Source organism: Maniola hyperantus, chromosome 24 (assembly GCF_902806685.2).
Source record: "Maniola hyperantus chromosome 24, iAphHyp1.2, whole genome shotgun sequence".
NCBI lineage: Eukaryota > Metazoa > Arthropoda > Insecta > Lepidoptera > Nymphalidae > Maniola > Maniola hyperantus.
In genome coordinates, this window is record NC_048559.1 from 4631050 (window position 1) to 4657842 (window position 26793).

The following is a 26793-nucleotide window of genomic DNA, read 5'->3' on the forward strand; positions in this document are numbered from 1 at the left end:
CATCCTAAGTCTGAACCATAGAGTAAAGAAAAGTTGCCCTAATGTCCTATATTTAAAACTAGACGATGCCCGCGACTTCGTCCGCGTGGATTTCGGTATTTGAAAATCCCGTGGGAACGCTTTGATTTTCCGGGATAAAGAGTAGCCTATGTCCTTCCCCGGGATGTAAGCTGTCTCTGTACCAAACTTCATCAAAATCGGTTGAACGGATGGGCCGTGAAAAGCTAGCAGACAGACAGACAGACAGACACACTTTCGCATTTATAATATTAGTATGGATATGGATAGTTGATTGGAGATACGCTCTAGCTTACTACTAATCGCTATAGCGTTATAACGATTAGCTAGCTACTAATCGTCATAGCGCTGTACTTTAATATAAATTAGAGATGAAACGGATATCCGGTAACTATCCGGTATCCGATCTATCCGGCTCAAATTTTAAATCCGGCCGAATACCGGATAGGAAACGAGTATCCGGCTGGATACCGGATTTCAAATAAATACGTATGACATAAAGATTGAAGGCACTTTATTTAATATAGAGAATAATGAATTTTTAATAAAAGAACAAAAAATTACGAGACGATTCGTTACACGAGTGTGAGTGAAGCGATGTCTGATTCGACTATGTTTGGCAGGATATTCGGCTATTCGGCTTTAAGGTTGGCCGAATATTCGGTATCCGGTATCTGGCTAAACCACTATCCGTTTCATCTGTAATATTTAAAATAGTTAGTATCTTAATTAAAATCCATACAATTTAATAAATAAAAGAGGTAGATTATCGAGGCGGCATGAATAAAGATTATCATTTTATCGATACCTTTATCGACAAATACTAATTTCAGCTCTATGAACAAACGCCATTTTCTATGCCAAGCTGTGCGTGTTGAGTGTAGGTAATGAATAAATACCGTAGTTAAATCCTTACCATTTAATGATTACCGTTATACTTATGTATATAATAAGTAAACTGAAATATTACATTTATGATGTAAGTTATTATTTCTAGTCATTTGACCTAGTTTATACCATATTTATAGAAGGTTTTATCAGTCTGGTAACACTGACTGATCTAAGTGTCAACTTTCACGGGTTGTCATTTGTCAATGGCAAGTGCCAACTGTCAAAGTGTTCGAAACTCAAAAAAATAAACAAGAAAATTGGAATTTGCTATATTTGCAATTTTCATCGCATTTCGTTATTCAATTATTTGATACGGCGTAGTAGTGTTGAATTCTTTGTTGTTGTCAGTTGCGCAGTTAATTGAAAATTGAAGCGGTAAAAATGAAACAACAACATTGAATATTTTTTATAAAACCATCTGCGATACATCGAGATAAGGCGGTCGGGCGCACTCAATCTCAGTGCAGATTAGTTCGTCTGGAGTCTGGACGGCAGAATCATAAATAATGTCGAAATAATAATATTATAAAATCATTTGTGGAGAGTGCATGTAACTTTAAAATAAATAGTGTGAGGCGCGTCTAGAGACTCGTTTCATTTTAGAAGTTTTAAATTAAGAACAATAACAATGGAGAGTGTTAGTGCTGTATTATCAGCAGGGTTTATGCCGGAATATTTAAGCGGGTTTGTGGAAGAGTTAGATGAACATCCGTGGTTATTTGCTGCCTTGGCTTCAATGCTCGTGGGTTTAAGTGGAATCTTGCCTCTGCTGATCATTCCAATAGATGAAACAGCATCCTTCAAAGACGGCGGTAAGTCAGTCTATTTTTAATTTTCTTGTCATTGGTTCGTCATTTTAAATGGGACAATGATCTGACAGTCCTTTGTTTAATTTTGATAACAGCAACGTTCTAAATTGGCGAGAGCTTTGTGTAGTTTAATATCAACATATTTTAAGTAGTCATTTAAGTATTTTGTTGTCGTTTACTTAAGTACCTACTTAAGGCATCATTATCTCAACTCATTGCCAGTCCACTACTGAGCACAGATCACCCAGAATGAAAAGAGTATCCATGCTGGCTTAAAAATGCCTCTCTTTTGATTGTCTAAACTCTTCTCTCACTCATACTCTCTAATAAGAGCACTTACAACATCTTGGGTTTGATACAGGGGCAGGGGGTATTAAGGAATAAATTGACAGACAGACAGACAACAAAGTGATCCTATAAGGGTTCCGTTTTTCCTTTTGAGGTTCGGAACCCTAGAAAAGCTTAAAATGCATATATATACTTAACTCTGAAAAATAAGTGCATGCCCAGGATCGAGCCTCGGGTCCCAAATAGGAGGCCAACATCTTTGCCACTAGGCTATCACAGCATGCACACCATAATATAATCCACATCTTAATATATAAAAGGAAAAGGTGACTGACTGACTGATCTATCAACGCACAGCTCAAACTACTGGACTCGATCGGGCTGAAATTTGGCATGCTATGTTCTTATACCTACCTAGTCTTATTTAAATACCCTACCTACAGTTGATTTTGGAACATGGCCACTGGATGGCTTTCCATAGTATAGTTCTTGCATTTCACGAAGGCCACTGACTCATGCTTGTGTTTAAGTCGTATCGGTATACGTAAGTTACACTAAATGTGTGCGTTTGACAGCGCTTGCTCGCTACTGATTGGCCCGACATGCACGCACACTTACGCAATGACCATGTAAGCGACGTTACCACAAGTAAAGTTCACTAGCCTTCGTGAATTGCAAGAACTGTAACTGCAAGTAAAACGAAACATAAACTGACGAGAACCAATCGCACTTCGTAAAACCACATCATCGTATAGGCATTTGTTGCATTTTCAACATTTTTTTTTCGATAAGTACTGCTTAACGTCTATTTCCACAGTCTATTACTATTAAGTAGCTACAATACTTAACAGTTGATATTGCTAATAACTTGTGAAATGCGTTAGGCAATCGACCCGCGGGTGACTGATTTCTGTGGAGATAAAAATGACGATATCGGTTATTGACAGAGAGCAATACAGTGAACCGAATCAAAAGTATTTATTTAATTTTTACTTTTTCAGTAAAGAAAACTCATAATCATAATCTGGTGTTGTATCAAAGGGAAACTCTCAAAAAGTATCTACACCATACACTTTTATTGAATTTAACCAAAATAAGTAGTATATTATAGCTAATTTTCACGTCGGTTCATAATAACAACCATTCTCACTTTAGACGCCATCTCCACGGACGAGAGAAACGCTAGTCTCGATATCTACTCGTGTGGTCTCGCCGTGTTTCAAAAAATAATGTACATCGACCTTTAGAAGGAGACTCTGTCAGTGAGACCGACAAAATGTCATATATAGGTATGAGTGACAGAGACAACGCTCTACAAAGCCGAAATGTCATTCCAAAGGTCGATGCGCATTATTTTCTGCCGCGTACTGTACAACTCCCGAATCCCGATACTATCGCGGCATCGATACGATAGTAGAGACTCGTTACGATACCCTCGTCCGTGGAGAGCCATAGCAGAATAAACCGTAATGATAGGTAGTTGACCGATATGGCGGACACAATGACAATTGCAAGCGATCTCAATTAAATAGATGATGTCAACCTTCCTGCACTATGACCGTTTAAGACATCTGCACAACATATAAGAAATATCTGTTGATTGATACAGAGTACATACGAGTAGTAGAGGTCTTGATCATTTACGACACAGGTACGATCATTTGGATGACGATGACCTGCGGGATGATTCGCTAACTCTGTGTTCAACTCTGAATGATAGCCACCGAGCTCATGAGCTATTCTGTGGCTACCTATTAACCAACTTAACATCACTTAGCATGCGATTTAGCGTTCCTGTAACGGTAGAAGAACTTGGAGAAGTAATGCAATTAATAAAATTCGTTGGTAACCTTACCGAGTCAGCTATAAAATACTCGGACGATACAATTTTTGTAATACTTTACAGTGTTATCTAATTTAATCGTGACAGCAATGAAATGGATTGCATGACTAATCGCAGGTACATTTACAACACAAACGGAGCCAGCCAGATTTTGATTTTCCTTTATCTTTGTATCCAATTTCTTTCAAAAATTATTATGATTTATGATGGACTCTCAAGTGGTGGAAATTATACAATAATGAAGAAATGCTTTGATCTGAATCTCTTTTCAGTTTTCCTCTGATTTCTAAGGTTAAATATTACTCTTTCTTTTTGATTATCATAATGATGCTGATTATTATCATCGCTCTCTAGAAACTTATGCGAGACGCTTCTGTATCTAAAACATGTACAAAACCGCTTCATTCATTTTGGTATGCTTAGCCCTGTCTAATTTCTTCTTGGTTCCGTTTTGCTTTTAGCCCCATTATCCGAAGTCGGCTTCTCGCCTTCTTCTCGCCTTTCTTACCCAAGGCACTTCGTCTTGAGTTTCCTTGTTAGATATAGTGGACTGGATACCTATGTATAATATGCAATTCAATAAAACCTACTTGATATGCGATGTCTACTAAATAAGGCTACAGCCTACAGGGCGTCATTTTATCCTTTTTAGTAGTCTCGAGATATGCTTTTCACTGATGGCGGGCGTGATCTTCTTACCATTATCTATATAAGTAGGTATTTCTGATTCAGCGGGTCGTCCATCACATTCGTCCATCGTTTGAAATGAAGACGATGATATAGTTACTAGAATTAGGTTTTTAAAAATCCAGTGGGGGAACTCTTTGATTTTCCGGGATAAAAAGTAGCTTATGTCACTCTTCAGGTATCTATACCCGACTATTGCGACGTGATTGAAGGACAAACCAACAAACACACTTTCACATTTATAATAAGGATACTGATTCGCTTGAAATTCATCATTTCTCAGTAGGTACATGATGATTCGGCGTCATCAGTTTAAATATGTACAATATGAACGGAAAAGTTCTAAACTGACTGATAAGATATAGAAGGATAAGCTTATAAAAGGACTGACTGACTGACTGTCTGATCTATCAACGGCCAACGCACAGCTTAAATTACTGGACGGATTGCTAAGAAAGGATTTTTGAAAAGTTTACCCCTAAGGGGTTAATAGGGGGTTTGAAATTTGTGTAGTCCACGCGTACGAAGTCTCGGGCATAAGCAAGTTACCTCTTTAGAAAATGATACTGCATACAACACTTGTGGACGTCGTCGTCTTTATCAACCGATCCACGTCCACTGCTAGACATAAGTGTCTTGTAGCAAAGATAATATATTAAACAAGTAGGGACTTCCACACGCCGCCGCGCCGCTGCGAGCTAACGATGGTCTTTGTCGAGGTAACGAACGTCGACTTCGAGGGCATGAAGTTCGATGTCGAGGAAACGAATTCCGAATTTTGATACAAAAGTCGACTACCTAATAAAGATGGGCGTTATTGGCTATTTACGGCAACGGTTAATCAACAGTTACTTAGTTTCAATACCGATATTGTTAACCGTTGCCGAATATCGGCATCAGAGTTGTGTTTCAACTAATTTAATATGCGCAACGCGCAGCGGTTTCCGTAGTAGTAACTAAGCTAGCTGCCGTATCAATACCGTCTGTATAGCTAGCGCGCGCATATTCACTAAAATAAAACCAATTTTACTTTCATGAATATCGTGAAGTAATCACAACCTTAAGTTCATAGCAGCAAAGTTTAATTTGATCATTGACATAGGTCAAACTATAGTGGACGCCTGCACGAATAGTTTGCCACAGTCCAGTTAACCAAAAACATTTCATGAAGATTGATAAACCAAAGAGGACCTTATCTCTATTACTCTAAGGCTAACTGTATTTAGAATGATAGATCAAAGTGTAATGTACAAGTACTTGTACAGTTAAGCCTTAGCGTAATAGAGATAAGGTCGGCTTTGGTTTACCAAGTTCTTTGTTACTAAGCCGGTAGCCAATAACCGCTCCTTCTCAGCTTTCAGTGAAAGAAAGAAAGAGAAGGCATAATTATTGCGTTTCTAGTTACCAAAAAACCAAACAATGCATTGTCAGTTGCCAGTTGGCAGTGTTGCGTTGTCAGGTGGTTCGTCATAGATGATAACTGAAAACCGTTGTTAGCTACGACAATAACGCTACGGTACGCTATAGGCACGGCAGCGGTTTTCAGTTAAGTTAAGCTATAGCGGACACATGTCTACTACCTAACGATGATCGATGTCGAGATAATGAGGGTCGATATCGGTTACGAAAGTCGTTGTCGAGGTAACGATTTGGGACCCTGACATCTAATCGGTTCCAATCCAATCCAATCCATCAGCCTGTTTGCGTCCACTGCTGGACATAGGCCTTTCCAAGAGCGCGCCACCAAACACGGTCCTCCGCCTTCCTCATCCAACCTAATCGGTTGTTTTTGACGTATTACAGGTCGGATAGAAAATGTTGACTTCTATTAAAACACATTTTTTTTAAATAGAGATAGCGAGCTAATGAGCAGGCGGGTCACCTGATGTTAAGTGCCCATGAACATTTGCAGCGCCAGAGATACTGCCGATGCGTTGCCGGCCTTTTACAGGAATTATATAATATACTAGCTGATCCCCGCGGCTTCGCCCGCGTAGATTTAGGTTTTTAAAGATCCCGTATAGCCTATGTCACTCAGGAATAATGTAGCTTTCTACTGGTGAAAGAATTTTTAAAATCGGTTCAGTAGTTCTAAAGATTACCCCCTACAAACAAACTTAACAACGGGCCGTGCAGCAGAAATCGTAATATTTTAATTTCGCCATAACTTCAAAACCAAACGTCCAATTTTAATCATTCAAAGACCAAATATTATCTCCATAAACTGTTCTTAGTGATGAAATCATTTATTTTGATAAGGATTAATAGCATGAGTAAAATAAACGCGTTTAAATGTAGTCCAAAAAAAATTCAAGATTTTTAAATAAAAAAATGGTTGCTGTGCCTCACTCGACATAGATGGGTATAGTGTGTCGCGGACTTTTTTGTAGATATTTATAAGATCTACAATTAATTAGAACATTTTATGGTTCTATCTTTTATAGTTTAGGCAGCGTACGCAAAATAAGTAACTTTTCTGGTTGATTTTTTACACCTTGTGTCCGAAAAACCCAAATATCTAACGGAACCCTATTTTTTTCCAAAATAAAATATAGCCTATGTTACTCGTGGATAATGTAGCTTTCGAATGGTGAAAGAATTTTTAAAATCGGTCCAGTAGTTTTTGAGCCTATTCATTACAAACAAACAAACAAACAAACAAACAAACAAACAAACAAACAAACAAACAAAGTTTTCCTCTTTATAATATTAGTGTAGATTATAATTTTTTATAGGAATTTGTTGGTCCGCCGTTTGAATAACCCCATGTTATAATCTAGTGGGAACAACGCCCATGGGAGTTGGCTCCACAATTTGCATGTGCGTGGAAAGTAGGATCTGGCACATTTATTTTTATCTATAGTGTTGTGGCAGACGACTAATAATCAAGTATTTCACTAACCCGATGACCTTACACTTAAGCTTATTATTGTTTATTTATAGGTCGCACGATGTTATGTTACGATAAGTGGGTACCGGGAATTTGCAAGGCAAGTCTTTGTTTTGCATTCATTTAAAAGTTTTTAAAGCCTGACCAGAAAAATATAAAACATCGCCGTGTTGCGGAAAACCACCGGAACAAATTTTTATAGGATAGCCGTATTGTGGCATAGACAAATTCAAACGAGGCGCCCGCAGATCAAGTTTTTTATTTTTCTGGTCAGTACACCCACACAGCCCCCAAGCTAACCTGGTGCGAGATAGCGCGGGTGACGTGCGGGTGTGCGGGGCGTCCCCTCGTCTCATACCCCGATTGCCACCTGGACCTGTCGCGTACTATACTTACTTGACATCCGCTAAGAAAGGATTTTTGAAAATTCAACCCCTAAGGTAGTAAAATAGGGGTTTGAAATTTGTGTAGTCCACGCGGACGAAGTCGCGGGAATCAGCTAGTATTAGTATAAATGGACTATGGAGACGCTAAATCACTTGGGGGTTGGAAAACATAAACGTAATTAACCGACTTCCAAAAAGGAGGTGGTTCTTTACTAAACAAATACTAAATAGGTAAGTAATGTACTTAATTGATATTTGAACAACCGATATAACGATAACACTAATAGATGTTATCAAAATAGATTACTTCCTACAAACAAACTTACAAACTTTACCTCTTCATAATATTAGTATAGATGGACTATGGAGACGCTAAATCACTTGGGGGTTGGAAAATATAAATCAAGAAACGTGATTTACGCAATAAATACTTGATAGGTACGTAATGTAATTGATATTTGAACAATCGATATAACGATAACACTAATAGATGTTATCAAAATCAGCGTTTTATTTATATCAACAATAAAATTACCTAATCCACTTACATTGATTTACAACGCTTACAACTAACTACATCGATGTAAATAGATATAATCCAAATGGGCGCCTAGTATCTTTTTCCGATCCGATCCGAAAAATCCGATTTATAAATCGGGCGTTCATCAATAAAACATCAAAGTATTTGTCTGTATTAACCCTTTGATCCTCTACATTGTCGGTAATGTCGGCGGGATCATTATTATCTGTTTATTATCATTGAATTTAGAGACGCCGCAGAGCACGTATTGATAAGGGACTTACAACTACTTAAACTTGAAGTATAGTCGGCGACAGGTCAAGATGGCAGTCGGGGAGGGAATGCCCCGCACAGCCCCCGCGCCAACCTAGCGCGGGCGAGTGCGAGTGATATGCGGGTGTGCGGCTCGTCCCCCGCCTCATACTCTGATCACACGAGTAGATATCTCTGATTGCCATCTCAATTCTCAACCTGTCGTAGACTATACATATTTAAAGAATTGCATTTTTAACCGCCTGCTCGTTTGGTCGCTATGTCTATTAAAAAAAAAGTTATGTATCCTTTAAAAGTTAAGATGCCAACAAGTGGTGTCAATATCTCAGCATCCGTCAGCTATCACTCTTACTGCAATGCCATGCGAATCATCATTATCGGTTTATTCAAAGTCGTAGAGTGCGCACGTATTGATAAGCGGGAATTTGTGATTGATAACGAAAGCGCTTACTATCATTTATAGCTAACTAGCTGATGCCCGCGATAACGTTCGCATGGATTTAGTTTTAAAATTCCTTTGCGAACTCTTTTATTTTCCGGGATAAAAAAATAGCCTATGTCACTCTCTAGGTCTTTAACTGTACCCATGCAAAAAATCACGTCAATCCGTTGCACCGTTGCGACGTGATGAAGGACAAACCAACAAACAAACACACTTTCGCATTTATAATAAGGGTACTGGTTACATGTCGTATGTAATAAGTAAGGCAGAAGATACGAAAGCACCGTTGCGACGTGATGAAGGACAAACCAACAAACAAACACACTTTCGCATTTATAATAAGGATAGTGGTTACATGTCGTATGTAATAAGTAAGGCAGAAGATACGAAAGCACCGTTGCGACGTGATGAAGGACAAACCAACAAACAAACACACTTTCGCATTTATAATAAGGATACTGGTTACATGTCGTATGTAATAAGTAAGGCAGAAGATACGAAAGCACGAGATTAGCGCTTTACAATTATTATGCTCCAAGCTACTAACACACATAATGCCCCAAGTCACTTTGGCTTGGGGCACACTTTAGACCCGGTGTCGTAGTCTTCACTTAAGATAGGTAGGAAATAGGTATTTTATAAAAAAAAAATATAGTGTTTTACTATTGATGTTTTCTAAATAATGTCGACGCCCTAACCACTGGGCGCGATCCCAGGAGACGCGGGTTCAAATCCTGCCGGTCCACAATTTTTTATATGTACTTAAAACTATTTAGGTAATAGGTATGTATGTACCTATGTCAATTTTAACTTCGGAAATAATATAAAAGATACTTTGTCTTTTTCAGCCAGTGCCGCAACACTTCGTATTCTACTCAGCTTTGCGGTCGGCGGTATGCTTGGAGACGTTTTCCTACATCTGCTGCCGGAAGCTTGGCACCATGACCTAGCTAGTACAAAAGGTAATTTTTACCCGACTACGGCAAAGCCAAAAGGAAGGGTTATGATTTTAGCAGTCTATGTATGTATGTACACATGTTTGTAACAGCTATGTGTTCCACCGAAGCGCCTAAACTACTGGGCCGATTTTAATGTATGAAGTGTTAATTGATTCCTTGTTATGGTCCGGGTGACAAAGGCAACATTGTATACGAAAGAAATCGATCGTTACATCCGTTGATCGTGTGAAATGAAAGAGAAAAAAATACTGAGTTCAAAAATATAAATGTAGTATAATATTAATATATATACCAAGCGACAGAAACCTGTTTCGAGTTTAAAATTGTAGGGCTTGTGATTCTTAATCGATGAGGCAGATTGTTAAATTATTTTAGTTGAATTTTTTTAATAATGCTAAAAAAGGTCGGAAAATAAATTTTAAACTAAAGACTCAAAATTTTATTGCTACTCTACTTTAAACATTAAGCTCAAGATTGGCACCTAAAGTCACGAATGTGTTTGACACTTTCATATAACATTAGTAAGAAAAAGATGCGAATATTCTAAAAATTAGTTGTGATCAGAATCAGTATCATCGTGTGTTATGTAGGAATTCAGTATTGACTGCTATTTTAAAATACACTGCATTGTTTTGATGCATGCCTACATAATTAGTAGGTAAGTGTAGCATAATATGGAACATTGACATCGCCCGCAAGTTCAATTCCAAGGTCGTTAGTTTTTACAATGCAGCGTTGCTAATCGATTGGTAACTTACAGTAAAAACCGGCCAAGCGTGAGTCGGCTCGCGCAAAGAGGGTTCCGTACTACAGTCGTATTTTTTCAACATTTTGCACGATACCTAATTCAAAAATTATGATGCATAAAAATAAATGAAATCTGTTTTAGAATGCACAGCTTCATTTAAAACCCTTTCATATGATACCCAACCTGATATACTTAGTTCTTACTTCGAAAATTGAAAATACTAATAATTATTAGTTCATGACCACAATTTTTTTTTTTTGTGATGTAACCACAAATTCACGGTTTTCAAATTTCCCTAATGTCTGCTATAAGACCTACCTACCTGCCAAATTTCATGATTCTAGGTCAACGGGAAGTACCCTGTAGGTTTCTTGACAGACCGACAGACAGACAGACAACACAGTGATCCTATAAGGGTTCCGTTTTTCCTTTTGAGATACGGAACCCTAAAAAGCAGTAATCAGTCGCAATGATACATTGCGATCGTGTTATTATAATTACTAGCTGAGGTTTTGTGTCGCTAGTTGATAACATCAGACTTCCTTACAAAGGAATTGAAACCTATGTGTCATGGACATAGAGCTGAATATTAATGAGCCGAGTTCTATGGCATGTGGCATGATTCAAAGGTTGAGGTCTTGTGTTCCAAGCGTAATAGCTTTGTGGGAAAACAGTAGTAAATAAACAAATGTATGAATGAAACGACTAGGTTTTTAACCTTTGATATTTATTTATTTTTTATTTATTCAAATGCAAGTAAGCCCTTGTCTGCAATCTCACCTGGCGGTAAGTGACGATGCAGTCTAAGATGGAAACGGGCTAACCTGGGAGGGATATGGCAGTTTTTAATAAACCCATGCCCCTTTGGTTTCTACACGGCATCGTACCGGAACGCAAAATCGCTTGGCGGCACGGCTTTGCCGGTAGGGTGGTAACTAGACACGGCTGAAGCCTCCCACCAGACCAGACCAGAAATTTAGAAATTATAAAATTCCAAACCCCTGCGAGGAATCGAACCTAGGACCTCCCCACTAATAAGACCACAGCGCTTACCACTGCGCCAGGGACGTCGTCATTATACCTACCGAGCAATGTTATCTACCTATAGTTCGCGACAGGTTGAAATGGCAATCAGGGCAGGGGCAAAATGACGATGAAATACGACTGTTTTATGTTTTTGGGCGATAACTCTTTAGGTAGTATTTTAGTAACGCCAGTAATAATTAAGTAATTTAATTAACAATAATGATAACTTTTACAGTTTTATAATTATTATAATCCATTTCTAGATCGAACAATTAGTTGTCAAGTAAATTGCTTAAAAATAATTATTAATGCAACTGTCTTTGTTCTTATTAATCATGGCCACGATAAAACATAACCGCTAGAAGATAGAAGTAACAAGTTAACAGCCTTCAATAATTAATGTACGTTAATTATTACTAACGATGTGTCAAATAAATAAAATGATAAAATTACCTAATAATTTTCTGAATTGTTAATACATCAAAATTTAGAGATAATACTAATTTCTCTACATAACTATGTGGCGGCCACTTTATTTCAACATTTAAATTAATGGCTAGTCATTTATAGAAATGGTGCCTCCTAACTAATCAACGACCTAAGTAACTTCTAAGTACCTTATGATATTATAGAAACAGCATCTTCAGCATAGAAGAAGCTAAATGCCTTTGCGCATCCATTTTTGAATTAAATGTATAGAACAACTATTCAAAACATAAGTAGTTTTCTATGAAGCTGTCAAACTTAATATATGTCACTGGCCATCAAGTTATTTAAGCAAAGTAAGTTGTAACGAGCATAAATTATTGTTTGGAAAGGCCAAACTAGTCGTTTCGGTCTGTTATGACCACTTCCCGATATGACCATTTCCCGGTATGTACAAATTCCTGAAAGGCCGTCAACGCCTGTCCGCCTGCTCGTTTGCTCGCTATTCTTATTTCAAAAAATGTTCACTCCTCGTATGTCCACTTCCCGTTATGACCACTTCCTGTTGTGACCACTTCCCGGTATGGCCACTTCCTTCCTAATTAGTAGAATAATTATAAATCGTTACATAGTGCAGACTGAAGCTTAGTGAAAACAGAAGTCCGTTAAGTGAAAAGAAGTGTTTAAAGATCATACAACTTTCAGTTATCAAAAAATCAAGAAGAATTCATAAAAGTATTTCAACTTTCAGATGGAGAACACGTTTCTATGAAATGCGGCCTCTGGTGTTTATTCGGAATGCTAGTCTTTATAATTGTGGAGAAACTCTTTGCTGGCGTCGATGCAGAAGAGGAAGAAGAGACCCCCAAACTGAACGGCATTGACCATATAGAAATAGAAGATATAGAGAAGCTTCTAGAAGAGGAAAGAAAGAATCGAGGGACAGGGAAAGGCGAAGGGATCTGTGGCAATGGTACAGCTGTAGCCAAGTTGTATGATACGTGCGTCTTCAATAATAATACCAAAGGTTAGTTATACAGCCTGTAGTTAGAACGCTAGCGAAAACTTAACGCTATTATTATACTACCTGAACACAATCCAATACCAATAACCATTTGCCTTATACTTGTAGTTTTAGTAATTTAGTATTTTTCAAACCGGCAATGTATAGCATCAGAAGTCGGGATCGATGACCTCCCTACGACGCAGCATTGGTGCTGCAGCACCTATAGTACGCGACAGGTCGAAAGGGCAATCGGGGAGGGAACGCCCCGTACACCCGCACAGCCCCCGCGCTAACCCGGAGAAGGCGAGCACGAGTGATGTGCTGGTGTGCGCGGTGTCCCCGCGCCTCATACCCCGATCTCACCCCGCCTCATACGCCATCTCGACCTGTCGCGGACTATATGTGTATAGCTACGCAACGTTTGCTGAGTTCTAGCGTCAGATATTTTATTTGCAATAGGTGCATTGCGAACTTTTAAAAAATACTGGTGTTTTTATTTATTTTTTGCGATTTTTTGTGTGATGTCTTAGCAGTAATCATCGGCACTATCACCTGTCTTCGTTTTTGCCAGCGTTATAATTACACCCTGTGTATTGCAGTATCTATTATACAATATATTTTATTATAAACTTTGAACTTTCTCTCTTCTGATTTGCGCGCATTCAGGCTTTAGTAGGTGTTTTGGTTTTTCTCATAGGTAGTGTTGTAAAATAGTGTGTTCCCACCCTTGAGGCACAAAATATCACTTTGGCCCCTTGTGATACAAATAAATTTTGCAGGTGAAGGTGTATGTTGCAGCGCGATAACCACAAATAACGGCACAGTCCGCTGTAAAGGAAACCGCTGGATGGGGCGATGCCTTCTGAGAGAAGCGAAAGAGAAAACATTAAAAGCCTCAAAGGAAAAGAGTGAGAAGAAAGATGTGAGTATCTTAAGAATCCTCAATTTCTAAATTTTCTCTGGTCTTATTTGGTGGAAGGCTTCAGCCGTGGCTAGCCACCCTACCAGCAAAGCTGTGCCGCCAAGCAATTTAGCGTTATGGTACGATGCCGTGCAGAAACCAAAGGGGGATGGGTTTAATAAAAGCTGCCATACAACTTCGAGGTTAGCTCGCTTCCATTTTAGACTGCATCATTACTTACCACCAGGTGAAATTGCAGTCAAAGGCTAACTTCTTGTATCTCTTATAGTTACCATAAACCTTACAGTAGGTTTTAGCATTTAAACTATCGTGAGTGACTTCCATTATACATATGTCACACACGGCTTTACTCACGTGTTTATTCGACGCTAGCCCGACTAGTTTCTAAGCCATCCGGGGTCCTTTTTCAAAGGGAGTCAGTTCAAGCACGCGTCGCGGTTGAGACTGCGCGCCAGGCGCGCCGCTGGCCGCACAGCCCGTTGTGAGGGTGGCTGAGGTGGGGGTGGGGGGATGGGGGGAGACAGCTGCAGATCGTCTCCCGACTTCTGATACAGTAGGTATTTGTTCGCAGGTGGCTGGTTACTTGAACCTGATGGCGAATTCCATTGATAACTTCACCCACGGGCTGGCGGTGGGCGGCTCATTCCTCGTCGGCTTTAGAGTCGGGCTGCTTACCACATTCACTATACTTGGTGAGTTGATCCTTAAAGATTATGTTTAAGTTTGAAGTCTCCTCCTTTTTAGGGTTCCATACCTCAAAAAGAAAAACGGAACCCTTATAGGATCACTTTGTTGTCTGTCTGTCTGTCGGTCTGTCTGTCGGTCTGTCAAGAAACTTACAGGGTACTTCCCGTTGACCTAGATTCATAAAATTTGGCAGGTAGATAGGTCTTATAGTGAATCCTCTGTGTGTCAGTCATTCTCACTAACACACACACACACACACACACACACACATACACACACACAAACACACACACACACACACCCATAGATTTCCTTTGCAACAATCTAGGTTCATACGTTTATTTAAATGTAAAACGTTATAGATTAACAACTTTCTACAAAAAATTTATTTATTTATTACTTTTTAGATAACCGAGGGAGAGGGCTGGCTATCCTTAACACAGATCTAAAAATCTAGCTAGGATAGCCAGTTCTTGATCTTGTAACATTCATAATATTAAGCACTAATTGTTCAAGATCAAACCCATGTATGTGTGTAACTATATGATTGAAAAATAAACGTTTTATTTATTTATTTATTTATTTATATTCGGGGAAAAATCTGAAAACCGTGAATTTGTGGTTATTTCAGTATTATACAGTTTTGCAGTCTGCTTGCAGTTAAAATGCAATCTATAAGGCAGTTTAGGTCCATTTAACTTGTACGTTATAGCCTACCTACCTGTATATTTTTTTCAGTTCACGAGATCCCACACGAGGTTGGCGATTTTGCGATACTTCTAAAAAGCGGCTTCTCGCGATGGGAAGCGGCTAAGGCACAACTGGTTAGTATTTTTAGGGTTCCGTATCTCAAAAGGAAAAACGGAACCCTTATATGATCACTTTTTTGTCTGTTTGTCTGTCTGTCGGGCTGCCAAGAAACCTGCAGGGTACCCGTTGACTTGGAATCATGAAATTTGGCAGGTAGGTAGGTCTTATAGCAGACAAAATCTGAAAACCGTGAATTTGTGGTTGCATCTAGACGGATCGGGCTGAAATTTGGCATGCAGATAGCTATTATGACATACCTAGGCATCCGCTGAGAAAGGTTTTTTGTAATTTCAACCCCTAAGAGGGTAAAATAGGGTTTTGAAAGTTAAGTCCACGCGGGCGAAGTCGCAAAGTTTCTTATAAATAATGATAAGGATGCCCTTTGTTTAGAAGTGTATCCTGTATTTGTATTCTTTGTAATATTGTAGTAAGCAGTACTATAGATGTTTGAATAATTAAAATTGTTAATAATTAATGTATTTGTTATGCTCTTAACTTCTCTCTTAATGTTTCCAGGCCACAGCATCAGCGGGTCTGATCGGTGCGATGACAGCGGTCATATTCAGTGGAGCCAGGAATTCTATCGGTGAGAAAACTATTCTATTACATTCATCATCATCATCATGATCAACCCATCGCCGGCTCACTACAGAGCACGGGTCTCCTCTCAGAGTGAGAAGGGTTTTGGCCATAGTCTACCACGCTGGCCATGTGCGGATTGGTAGATTTCACACACCTTTGAGAAAATTATGGAGAACTCTTAGGCATGCAGGTTTTCTCACGATGTTTTGTTTGTATTTGTATTTGTATTTGATTACATTAGATAAAAATAATCAATACTTATAATAAAACTGTATTAATAATAGTTTTTTATGAAACGGTTGTATAATACCTATAATAGTTTTTTTATGAAATCGTTGCAAATACCTAATTAAATTGTAGAGTTTCACACACTACTTTATCTTAACGCATATTTTAATATCCAAACCATAAAATCTTGGAAAGCAACATATTTTCAACACACTTGCTCATAAAGTGGCTCTAATTTGCCCGCGACTTACATTTTTCAAAATCCCGCGGGAACTCTTTGATTTTCCGGGATAAAAAGTAGCCTATGTGTTAATTCAGGGTATAATCTATCCGATCAAATTTCATCCAAATCCGTTCAGCCGTTTTTGCGTGATTGAGTAACAAAAGTAGGATTAGTAGGATTTATTTTGCAATCACTATTCACTACCAATAGAAAAGACTAAAATACAAAACATTAATATTGCAATCACTACCCATAGAAAAGACTAAAATACAAATTAATTATTTTGTAATCACTACCCATAGAAAATACTAAAATGCAAGTTATTTATTTTGCAATCACTACTTATGGAAAAGGCTGAAATACAAATTATTTATTTTGCAATCACTACCCATAGAAAATACTAAAATGCAAATTATTTATTTTGCAATCACGGCCCATAGAAAAGACTAAAATATTATTTTTTTAAATTTCAGAGGCCAAAACCTCCTGGATAGTGCCGTTTACAGCGGGGGGTTTTCTACACATCGCGCTAGTCACTGTGCTACCGGACTTACTTAGAGAACAAGACAAAATGGAGTCGCTCAAACACTTGGCTGCTCTTGTATCCGGTATCGTTGTCATGGCTTTTATGTCGCAGTACTTCGGGTAGACTGTCAAGGCAAGTAAAAATAGCAGGCAAGAAAGAATCAGGCAAGAAAAAACCAGCCAAGAATGTGGCAATAAGGTATGAAATAGGTTGAGTTAAACATATTGTGATAGTGAGTAAATTTTTCAGTTAGGTACAAACCCAAACAATTTTATTGGATTTTGCGTCAACAAAGAGTTGGACAAAAATGAAGCAAGAAGGAAGAAGGGAAGAGAAGAAGTCAACTTACTTCAGTTCTCATTAAAAGATGACCAATCATCAGTTTAGAGGCTCAAATAATACTATCCCATATTTTAATAGTACTTCTTTTGCAATTGTATGTTACGTGTACGCATTGCGTTCATACACACCTCACGGTAACGTCCAAGAAACGGAAACACAAAGTCGGCAAACAAGTATTGTTTGTGAAAAAAATAGAAACCGAGGCCAAAATGTAGTTTCTCAGACTCCTGTTTCGGTACTTTTGTAAAATCGTCTTTTGCGGCTGAAAAATTTAAAAAAAAAACTAGTGTCCGATCGAACCTTCGGCCAAAATGGGCCGAAGTTTTAGCCGCAACTCATATCGTTCAGCAAAAAAAAAACACTGAGGAAACCTGCATATTTTGAGAAACTTCTGTCAAAATGCATTGAAACCACATTTGTCCAGAATTGCAACTAGCGTGGCCCCCTCAGTCCCTCTCGCTCAAGCAGAGGTACTTGTAAAATGTTATTTCGTCTATTTTACGTTCGCTTCGGCTATTGTAGCCTAGCATACTGCAACCCACCATTCACAATAACTTCAAAAACAAAAAACAACAACACAAATCAATTATGTATTTACAATACTTGAGTCAACATAACCTCACATGACGTTGTTTGCCAAAATCTCACGTACAAATACATTTTGGAAAAAAGTGGCCACGGTCATAAGGACAAAACATAATCATTTTGTCACGTTCTAATAAGAGCTTAAATTTAGCTATCTCGCTCTAACAGTAAGTATCACAATAGGGTTACTTCTAATAGTCCTTGTTCTGAGATTGAAACAGTATGGTGAGCGCTTTATAAGAGAAAGAAGCGTTTGTCCAAAGACATGTCAGGCTGTATCTTAACTTTACCTCCACTACTTAGTCAATAGTCATATTGTGTTTTAAATGTGGTTATTTAATATATTCTTAAGTAACGTAAAACCTGAAACTATGCTTAGATGAACGAAATGAGAAGCTGGCGAACAAAACGGCTTCACTACGCTCCTGAATTCTGATATTTTTTTTTTTGTTTTTTCAATCCGGACTTATTGGCCAACTGCCAAAGATATTATAAAACAATAGCTTACGCTCGCGACTTCGTCCGCGTGGACTATACAAATTTCACACCTCTATTTCACCCCTTTAGGGGTTGAATTTTCAAAAATCCTTTCTTAGCGGATGCCTACGTCATAATAGCTATCTGCATGCCAAATTTCAGCCCGATCCGTCCAGTAGTTTGAGCTGTGCATTGATAGATCAGTCAGTCAGTCAGTCAGTCCTTTTCCTTTTGTATATTTAGATATTTAAAAAAAGACAAATTCTCACGTTTGGTGCGTGACACGCATGCGCGTAGATAACCATGCAGACAATATTCGTGTTCGTATGATTTTTTTTTGTGCACATACACGATTTGTACATGCGCACAAATACTTACATGCTAACTTTTTATGGTAAATCCATACTAATATTACAAATACGAAAGTGTGTCTGTCTGTCTGTCTGTCTGCTAGCTTTTCACGGCTCAACCATTCAACCGATTTTAACGAAATTTGGTACAGAGATAGTTTGCATCCCGGGGAAGGACATAGGCTACTTTTTGTCCCGGAAAATTGAAGAGTTCCCACAGGATTTTCAAAAACCTAAATCCACGCGGACGAAGTCCCGGGTATCATCTAGCATGAAATAATTAAAAATTAGAATTTTGCGCGCGCAGCTGCGCTTGCTCGAATCGCGCACATGCGCACAAAAATAAAAACGAAGACGACTTACATCTACATAATATACTGGCGCGATGTTTACGCACCTTTGAGTAAAACGACACCTATATACGAGCATGTTTTTGTGATCATGATTGTATGACGATTTGCATGCAGTTCGCCCAGACAAGTCGTCATGATGATGATGAAGTATAAGTCAGCAAACTGTATACAAATCTGAACTCATAACCACGCAAAACCTGTGCCTAAATGAGAAGTCCAAAGCTCGCGATTTTGATCAAAACTATACAATTGAAGTTTCAAAAGCTTTCATTTAATGTGCCCCTGTAGTAATCTCTGCAATTACGCCGTTTTGTCAGCTCCTCAAACATTTTAGTTTAAAAAAATATTCAAGTACCTATAGAAATACATTTATGTAGAAGTTTAATTATTACATATTGATTATTTTACGATTACAGAAAAAAACAATACGTACGCCATACAATATACATTATATAATTTGTAAATATACTTTTAAGTGTATTCAATTTAGTTAATAGTACAAACTCCAAAATAAACTATCATATTATTGTAATGAAATTTTCATTTTCATTTTATTCAAATTTTTACGTTAATTTTACGTAATTAGTATTTATAAAAACGTTAAAAATTGACATATTTAGTTGGGAATAAGAGATATGTACAATTTTTATCAAGTAAATAAGGTTACTTGGTTCCATAACAAGTATTTACTTTTTTTTAAAATTTTTTATCAATTTGTTATGCTTAAGGATATAAAGGTAACTGATAAATATACGAACAAAAATTAAAATTCATATGTAAACTTTTATTTACTTTAGTTGTAACCTTTTTGTAACAAGAAGGGTTTTTGTGATGTAACCACAAATTTACGATTTTCAAATTTTTCCCTTTACTATAAGACTTGCCAAATTTCAGGATTCTAGGTTTTGATTCCCTTTACAGACTTGACAGACAGACAGACAATCCTATTTAAAGGGTTCCATTTTCCAAAATGGTACGGAAGCCTACAATAATCAAAATATATCTACAGCGTGACAACCCTGATATTAAAAGGATAATAGTCCATCTCATCGATTTGAAATTAATCAAGATAATCGATTTGCGTTTTTAAGTAAATTATGTATCATTGAATCCTTTTATTTTGTTATTTAAGCGTTTATATTTTTCTATAATCATGTAGTCTTGCATTAGATATAGTTAGTTATATTAAAGTGTGATAACTGATAGCATGGCCATTTATAAGTATTTTAGTATCTAGTGTAAACAAATTATTTTACGATAAAATGTTAAAGCAATAAAACATGTGTACAAAAATCAAGATTTGTTTTTATTTCACCAAATAATTCGAACTACGATACGGAACGCCCTTCCGGCATCAGTTTTCTCTCCACCCATAATCTAAGTACCTTCAAGTCAAGAGTAATTTAGGCATGTTCTAGGCAAGCGCATTCTACCTGAAGTGCCCGGTAAACAGTCAAACATGTTTGTCAAATATTACGTGTTTGTCAAATTATTTGAACGTCTGCGGTCGTGCTTGATGCGTTTGTCAAACAAACTACGTGTTTGTTAATCAAACTATGTGTTTACCGTCTTATTCACCATCCATCCCGGCTGTACGTCAGCTCAATGCCACGGTGCTGGATGTAGCATACAAACCATCGTGCACGCATCAAGCAAGAGAATATTTAAACGAGAGAGAGAGAGCACTCACGTTACGAAACAACCTCTAAATGGTAAAATCTGCTGTACAGCAAGTCTATTAGCCATCAAGCATGCACGACGCAGGACGACTCTGCTGTACGTCCGCGCTATTCACTGTCTATCTGCACGACGCGGGCGGTGGTGGGGGCGCTCGCTGGATGCAAAATTCATCCAGCACATCCAGCAAACAATTAATAATAATTATCGACGTACAGCAAGCCTATTCACGGTCTTTTTGCATCGTGCATCGTGCATGGCCTTGGCGGGACGTACAGCAAGATGGATGGTGAATAAAGCGCTTTTGGCAAATTTGTTTATCAAACATGCTTGAAGGTGTACGGCTGCGTTTGTCAAACAAACTACGTGTTTGGCAATGTTTGACCGTTTACGGGGCACTTTAGGCTGTATCATCACTTGGTATAGATGTTCTATTTCACGATGACCGCTCAGCCTTGGTTGTAGTAATGAGTGCAACGATAAGCGACGCATTGGTGTGCGTAACCTAAACTGCGTCACGGTCGAAACTGATCGCCACGCACACTATAACAATGTATCGTGTGCACTCACACAAACATAGCTAAACAGTCTTCGTGAAATACATCTGTAACTGATTGCAGCCAAGCACTAGTACTTATATCATTTAAAAAAATCGGCCAAGTGCGAGTCAGACTCGTGCACCGAGGGTTCCGTATACAGTCGTATTTGTTCGACATTTTGCACGATAAATCAAATTATAATGCATAAAAATAAATAAAAATCTGGTTTAGAATGTACAAGCTAAGCCCTTTCATATTATTATGATACCCCCCACTTGGTATTAATCTTACTTTGAAAGTTGAAAATGTATAGTATTATATAATATTATTTGTTCATGAACGCATTTTAATTTTTTTTTATTTTCCCCTTACGTGTGCTATAAGACCTACCTGCCAAATTTCATGATTCTAGGTTAACGGGAAGTACCCTATAGGATTCTTGGCAGACACGATAGACAGACAACGAAGTGATCCTATAAGGGTTGCTTTTATCCTTTTGAGGTACGAAACCCAATTTAAAAAAAATAGAAAGTACTTAAATTAAAAGAAAAAGAAATGGTTTTACAAATCTTTATTAAACAATTTATGCAGAGATAAATAAAATTTAACATTTTTTTTTGCAAAACGAATGCACTTTTGGTCATAGAGATCTAACCGTATACATAAATTCGGTAATAATCCATGGAGTAAGGCTAAAGCCACATTGGCGTGGTGGTCGAAAGGCGTAACGCATCTTTTTATACATTATGTAATCGCAGCCTTATGTAAGTATTTTGAATAGCTTGCCTATGCTTTTTCGAATTGCTTTTGTGTGCAGTGCAGTAAACAAAATATTATTATGAGTCACTTATAAGTTATAACTTTAATAAGTTAAATAATTTCAATTATACTGACCTAAGAATATTTTTTCAACCAAATACTATGATTGAAAGTTTAGGAAGTTTTACTTTAACTGGTAACATATAGAACTAGATGTGTATGTACTGCACCCGGCAGGAAATATTGTGAGTGAGTGACTAAACAACGCTCTCCAAAGTCAAAATCTTTCTAAAGGTTGATGTAACTGCCGGCTACTGTAGAATAAGGCTGCCTTTCTACCAGGGATGTATCTTACAATGCAATGCAACTGCATAGGCGAGTACCTACAATTATTTTAAAATCTGTAAAACCACTGACGCAGTCCACAGGGATGTCTTCAATTTTCTTAGTCGCCGATCTATGGTGAAATGGCAGCCTTACAAACTAAACTAATGCCTACTTACACTAATTTGTACTACAAGCTAAAGTTTTAACAAAAAAATTATCACAATCGTTTTTTTTTCAAAGTTTTTGCTTCATCTAAAACTAATTACTTTAACAGCTTAGGTATAAATAGTGATAATACAGCCATAAACAAAATGTTGTTAACATTATATGGGAAATCCTAATAGCTAAAACCCTAGATAGGTACTAAAAGTAGTGAAATTCATTTTTTTACTAAAATCATTATGAAGTTAACACTTAGATCTTCTGTACTGAACTTTTTTCTCATAACTCTTTTTTCTCTAACTTATTACTAGGCTTTTCAAATACTAAATACCTAAGAAACTTTATATTTTTTTAACATTTTGTCATTTTTTTAACAGAGATTATATCTTTATAACAATCACGACAGTGACGTAACGCGAGAAATCAATTAGATATTTTTTCTTGGTAATTTTTAAGACAGGGGCCCTGAGGTACTTTGAAGAACGCGAGGCCCCTTAGAGTTGAGGGCCCAAGTATATCATACTGAGTAGGGGCCCTAGTATTTTATTACCATTCTTTCTATCGTACTGTTACGGGTCTGTCACTTTACCTACATAACATATAATTTAAATATCACTGATCAAAATACCACAAGAAAAACTAGGCGTGTTTTTATTCATTTAAAGCTAAATCCTATTAGGTGCAATTAATTAATGATTAAATCTAGATTTAGATCAACATTAATACTAATATCAAGTCTACACGGTTTGCATCCACAGCCTTCATTCCACTGAATTGTGAATTTTGGAAAAATCTGAGAGATTCGAAATCATAATTTTTCGTATGGCTAGTTTTTATTTAAAACTCTGTCTAAGGACCGATTTCACCAACGTAAAATAAATCTTATCCGAGAGTGAATTCGATATTTTGGCAGGTTTTAACAATAAACTGTCACTACGCCCAATTTCTTCCTAGGTTAAACGTCACTTAACGTTGGTGAAATCGGCTCTAAATAAACTGTATTTTCTTCTCCGTATGTATAACTCGTATCAACTGCCAATAAAGAAGAAACGAAACGAAACGAAGTGGTGCTAATTATTCCGTCTCACTCATACTCTATGCTTAAGTATAGTGTGTAACTGAGAGGGACTGATTAATGTCAACATTTTCGATTCGAGTGTTTAAATATGTGCCAAAAACTTAGCCTAGTACAATATCCTAAGGCGTCATCTCCACAGACGAGGGAATCGCACAGGGTAGTAAGTGATGAATTGATGATGCAGTCTAAGATGGAAGCGGGCTAACCCAGAAGGGATATGGCAGTTTAGTTTTACACGGCATCGTACTGGAACGCTAAATCACTTGACGGCACGGCTTTGCCGGTAGGGTGGTAACTAGCCACGGCCAAAGCCTCCCCACCAGACCAGAAATTATAAAATTTTAAACCCCTACCAGGAATCGAGGCCGAGACCTCCCACTAATAAGACTACAGTGCAGACTCGCCGTGTCGAGATTGGCCTATAAGAGTTTTATAAGTCCCGCAAATTGCTATTGCGCTCGAACCATGTCTCATTAACATCGAAATGACGTCATTTTGACGTATATTTAAGTAAAAATATACCATCAGCTCTAAACTTCAGTCTAGTGCTGACGTCACAAAAATGACGGCTACGCGTATTAGCAATTGGCGGGACTTATATCGAATTTGGTGGCACGGCGAGACTATCGCCGCGTTTCTCTCGTCCGTGGAGATGGCGATGGCGCCTTAGATAAGTAGGTATTTTGGCCACAAAACATACACTTTTAAATAACTACACTGGTTTGCTTTAACTATACAGGTTTCCAACAGGTTATTACAGTTGGGCCATTAAGAACGTGCGAACTGGGTCATAAATCATTTTCATCGGACCTCTCGCTTGCACTTACATGCCTTATGGAACTGGTACCTGATGCTCTGGTGTTGTGTGTAACAGTAAAAAAGGATTTGTCGGTAGGTAGTCGGATACAGGATTATAAAGGGCGAGGAAGACGAAGAAGAAAATAATACTAACAAAATGGCGCTACCTCGTCGACCCAGCTATCTGCGACTGAATCCCTTTATCGATAACGGCTTCTGTAGCATTTTCACAACCATATGATCATAATGATCAGACTCAGTTCGCACGTTTAGAATGGCTCAACTTATCAATATCCTTATAGATATTTTGGCTAAAAAACTTACATTTTTCAAATCAATAACAAGTTATTAGTTCCGACTTATTGAGTGGTTTCCAACAGATTATTAGTTCCGACTAATGGATTGATTTCCAACAGGTTATTAGTTCCGAATAATCGACTGGTTTCCAACAGGTTATTAATTTCGACTAATCGACTGGTTTCCAACACACAACGGCTCTCATATCGTCTGGTGCTCGCCCGAAGACGCGGTCCCCATTAGCATCCACGTACTGGTTTATTTGGTAGTCGAGGAGAGTCTGAAAGCTTAGCACGTCTGTGCCCAATTGCTGCAAATAAGACATAGAATTGTACCACAAAAATTAGAGGAAAAAATAATAAAGGACAGTAACGCACAAACAGAAGTAGGTAGTATTTAAAAGGCGGCCTTATCGTTAAGTAGCCATCTCAACCAGACAACTTTAAGATTAGAAAAATTTGAGGAAAAATAAATCAGGTCATTCATGTAATTTTAATCGCGGAATATGGGCTTTACCCCAGAATCTGATAATACCCAAAAAAAATCCTATATGTTGTAGTTCACGATATATTGCAAATAAAACATCTAACTGACGCTAGAGGTCAACAAACACTGCGTAAGTAGGCCATTCGAAGTCAATGCCACGTCGTAGGCGGGGCATTGACCCGAGTTTTGTACGCTATACATTGCGGGGTTGAAAAATACTAAATCACTAAATCTACAAAATGATGCAAATGGTTATTGGTAGGTATTGGATTGTGTTTAGGTAGTATAACAATAACGCTAAGTTTTTGCTAGCGTGCTGGTTACACCCGGTATAAAAGGAAAAGATGACTGACTAACTAATCTATCCACGTACAGCTCAAACTACTGGACGGATTGGTCTAAATTTATTGAACTTTGGCATGCAGATAGCTATTTTGACATAGACAACCGCTAAGAAAGGATTTTTGAAAATTCAACCCCTAAGGAGTTAAAATAGGGGTTTGAAAATGGTGTGTCCACGCGTACGAAGTCACGGGACATATTAAACTAGTTAAGAAATAAGGTAGGTACGTCGATATAAATGACAAGATATGGTCAAGCAAACAACATTTTTCACGGTTTAGAAACCAAATAAATCAGCGCCACCTCTTAGATGAACGACCCGTTTGAAATCCAGACGTCACTGAGGTTACATTGGTGCATAAGCACCAATGAGTCGGTGCCATTTTGTTTGTTCAATAATCCTTTCCATGCGAAGTTATATGAGACGGGTAGGTATGTAATTAGATTACCTGTGTCAAAGGACTGGTATTAGTGGTGAAGACTCCTCGGAAACGCCTCTGTCGCGCTACCCTCTCTGTAGCCACTTCGAGAGCCTGGATCGCTAACACGTTGTCCCTTGGTGACATTGAGGCATCTGTCGCCATCATGAACGAGTGTAGAATTGCACCTGAAAACACAATTTTATTTTGTACTAGACGATGCCCGGGATTTCTTCCGCGTGGATTTAGGTTTTTTAAAAATCCCATGGGAACTCTGATTTTTCGGAATAAAAAGTAGCCTATGTCCGTCCCCGGGATGTAAGCTATCTCTGTACCAAATTTCGTCAAAATCGGTTGAACGGATGAGCCGTGATAGGCTAGCAGACAGACAGACAGACACACTTTCGCATTTATAATATTAGTATGGATTATAAAGAAAGAAAGAAAAAACGTTTATTTTTTAAAGCTGTGCTACACATTACCAGTTAAACCTACGGATTAGGTTATCCCGGCGCCTCAATACTTGAGCAGTAGAGTCAAAATTTTCAAAAAATAAATAAAAACCGACGTCAATAACCACGAACACTAAAAAGTAAAAAATAATTTAATTTA

General features: G+C 37.9%; 2 protein-coding genes across 3 annotated transcripts in view; one reads left to right on the top strand and one right to left on the bottom strand.

The window, feature by feature from the left end:
- Positions 1-1133: 1133 nt before the first annotated feature.
- On the top strand, positions 1134-20594 carry Zip99C (Zinc transporter Zip99C). Its single transcript, XM_034981498.2, has 8 exons — positions 1134-1721; positions 9896-10009; positions 12958-13233; positions 13992-14134; positions 14706-14826; positions 15560-15645; positions 16148-16217; positions 17138-20594. The coding sequence occupies exons 1-8, from the start codon at positions 1538-1540 to the stop codon at positions 17311-17313; spliced, it is 1170 nt and encodes a 389-aa protein (XP_034837389.1). The 5' UTR covers positions 1134-1537; the 3' UTR covers positions 17314-20594.
- A 1475-nt stretch (positions 20595-22069) lies between these two features.
- e (nonribosomal peptide synthetase ebony) overlaps positions 22070-26793 on the bottom strand; it is a 79753-nt gene continuing 75029 nt past the window's right edge. For both annotated transcript variants that reach the window (XM_069506851.1, XM_034981483.2), the window contains exons 16-17: positions 26212-26369; positions 22070-25244 (exon numbers count right to left, since the gene is read on the bottom strand). In XM_069506851.1, coding sequence (XP_069362952.1) covers positions 25104-25244; positions 26212-26369 — 299 coding nt within the window. In that variant the 3' untranslated portion in view covers positions 22070-25103. The remainder of the gene's footprint in view (positions 25245-26211; positions 26370-26793) is intronic.

Bases quoted from the DNA above. Each gene is read 5' to 3' on its own strand.
- Zip99C (XM_034981498.2), top strand. From the start codon at position 1,538: ATGGAGAGTGTTAGTGCTGTATTATCAGCAGGGTTTATGCCGGAATAT. The intron at 14,827-15,559 runs GTGAGTTGATCC...TATTTTTTTCAG, and splicing joins TACCACATTCACTATACTTG to TTCACGAGATCCCACACGAG. The intron at 16,218-17,137 runs GTGAGAAAACTA...TTTAAATTTCAG, and splicing joins TGGAGCCAGGAATTCTATCG to AGGCCAAAACCTCCTGGATA.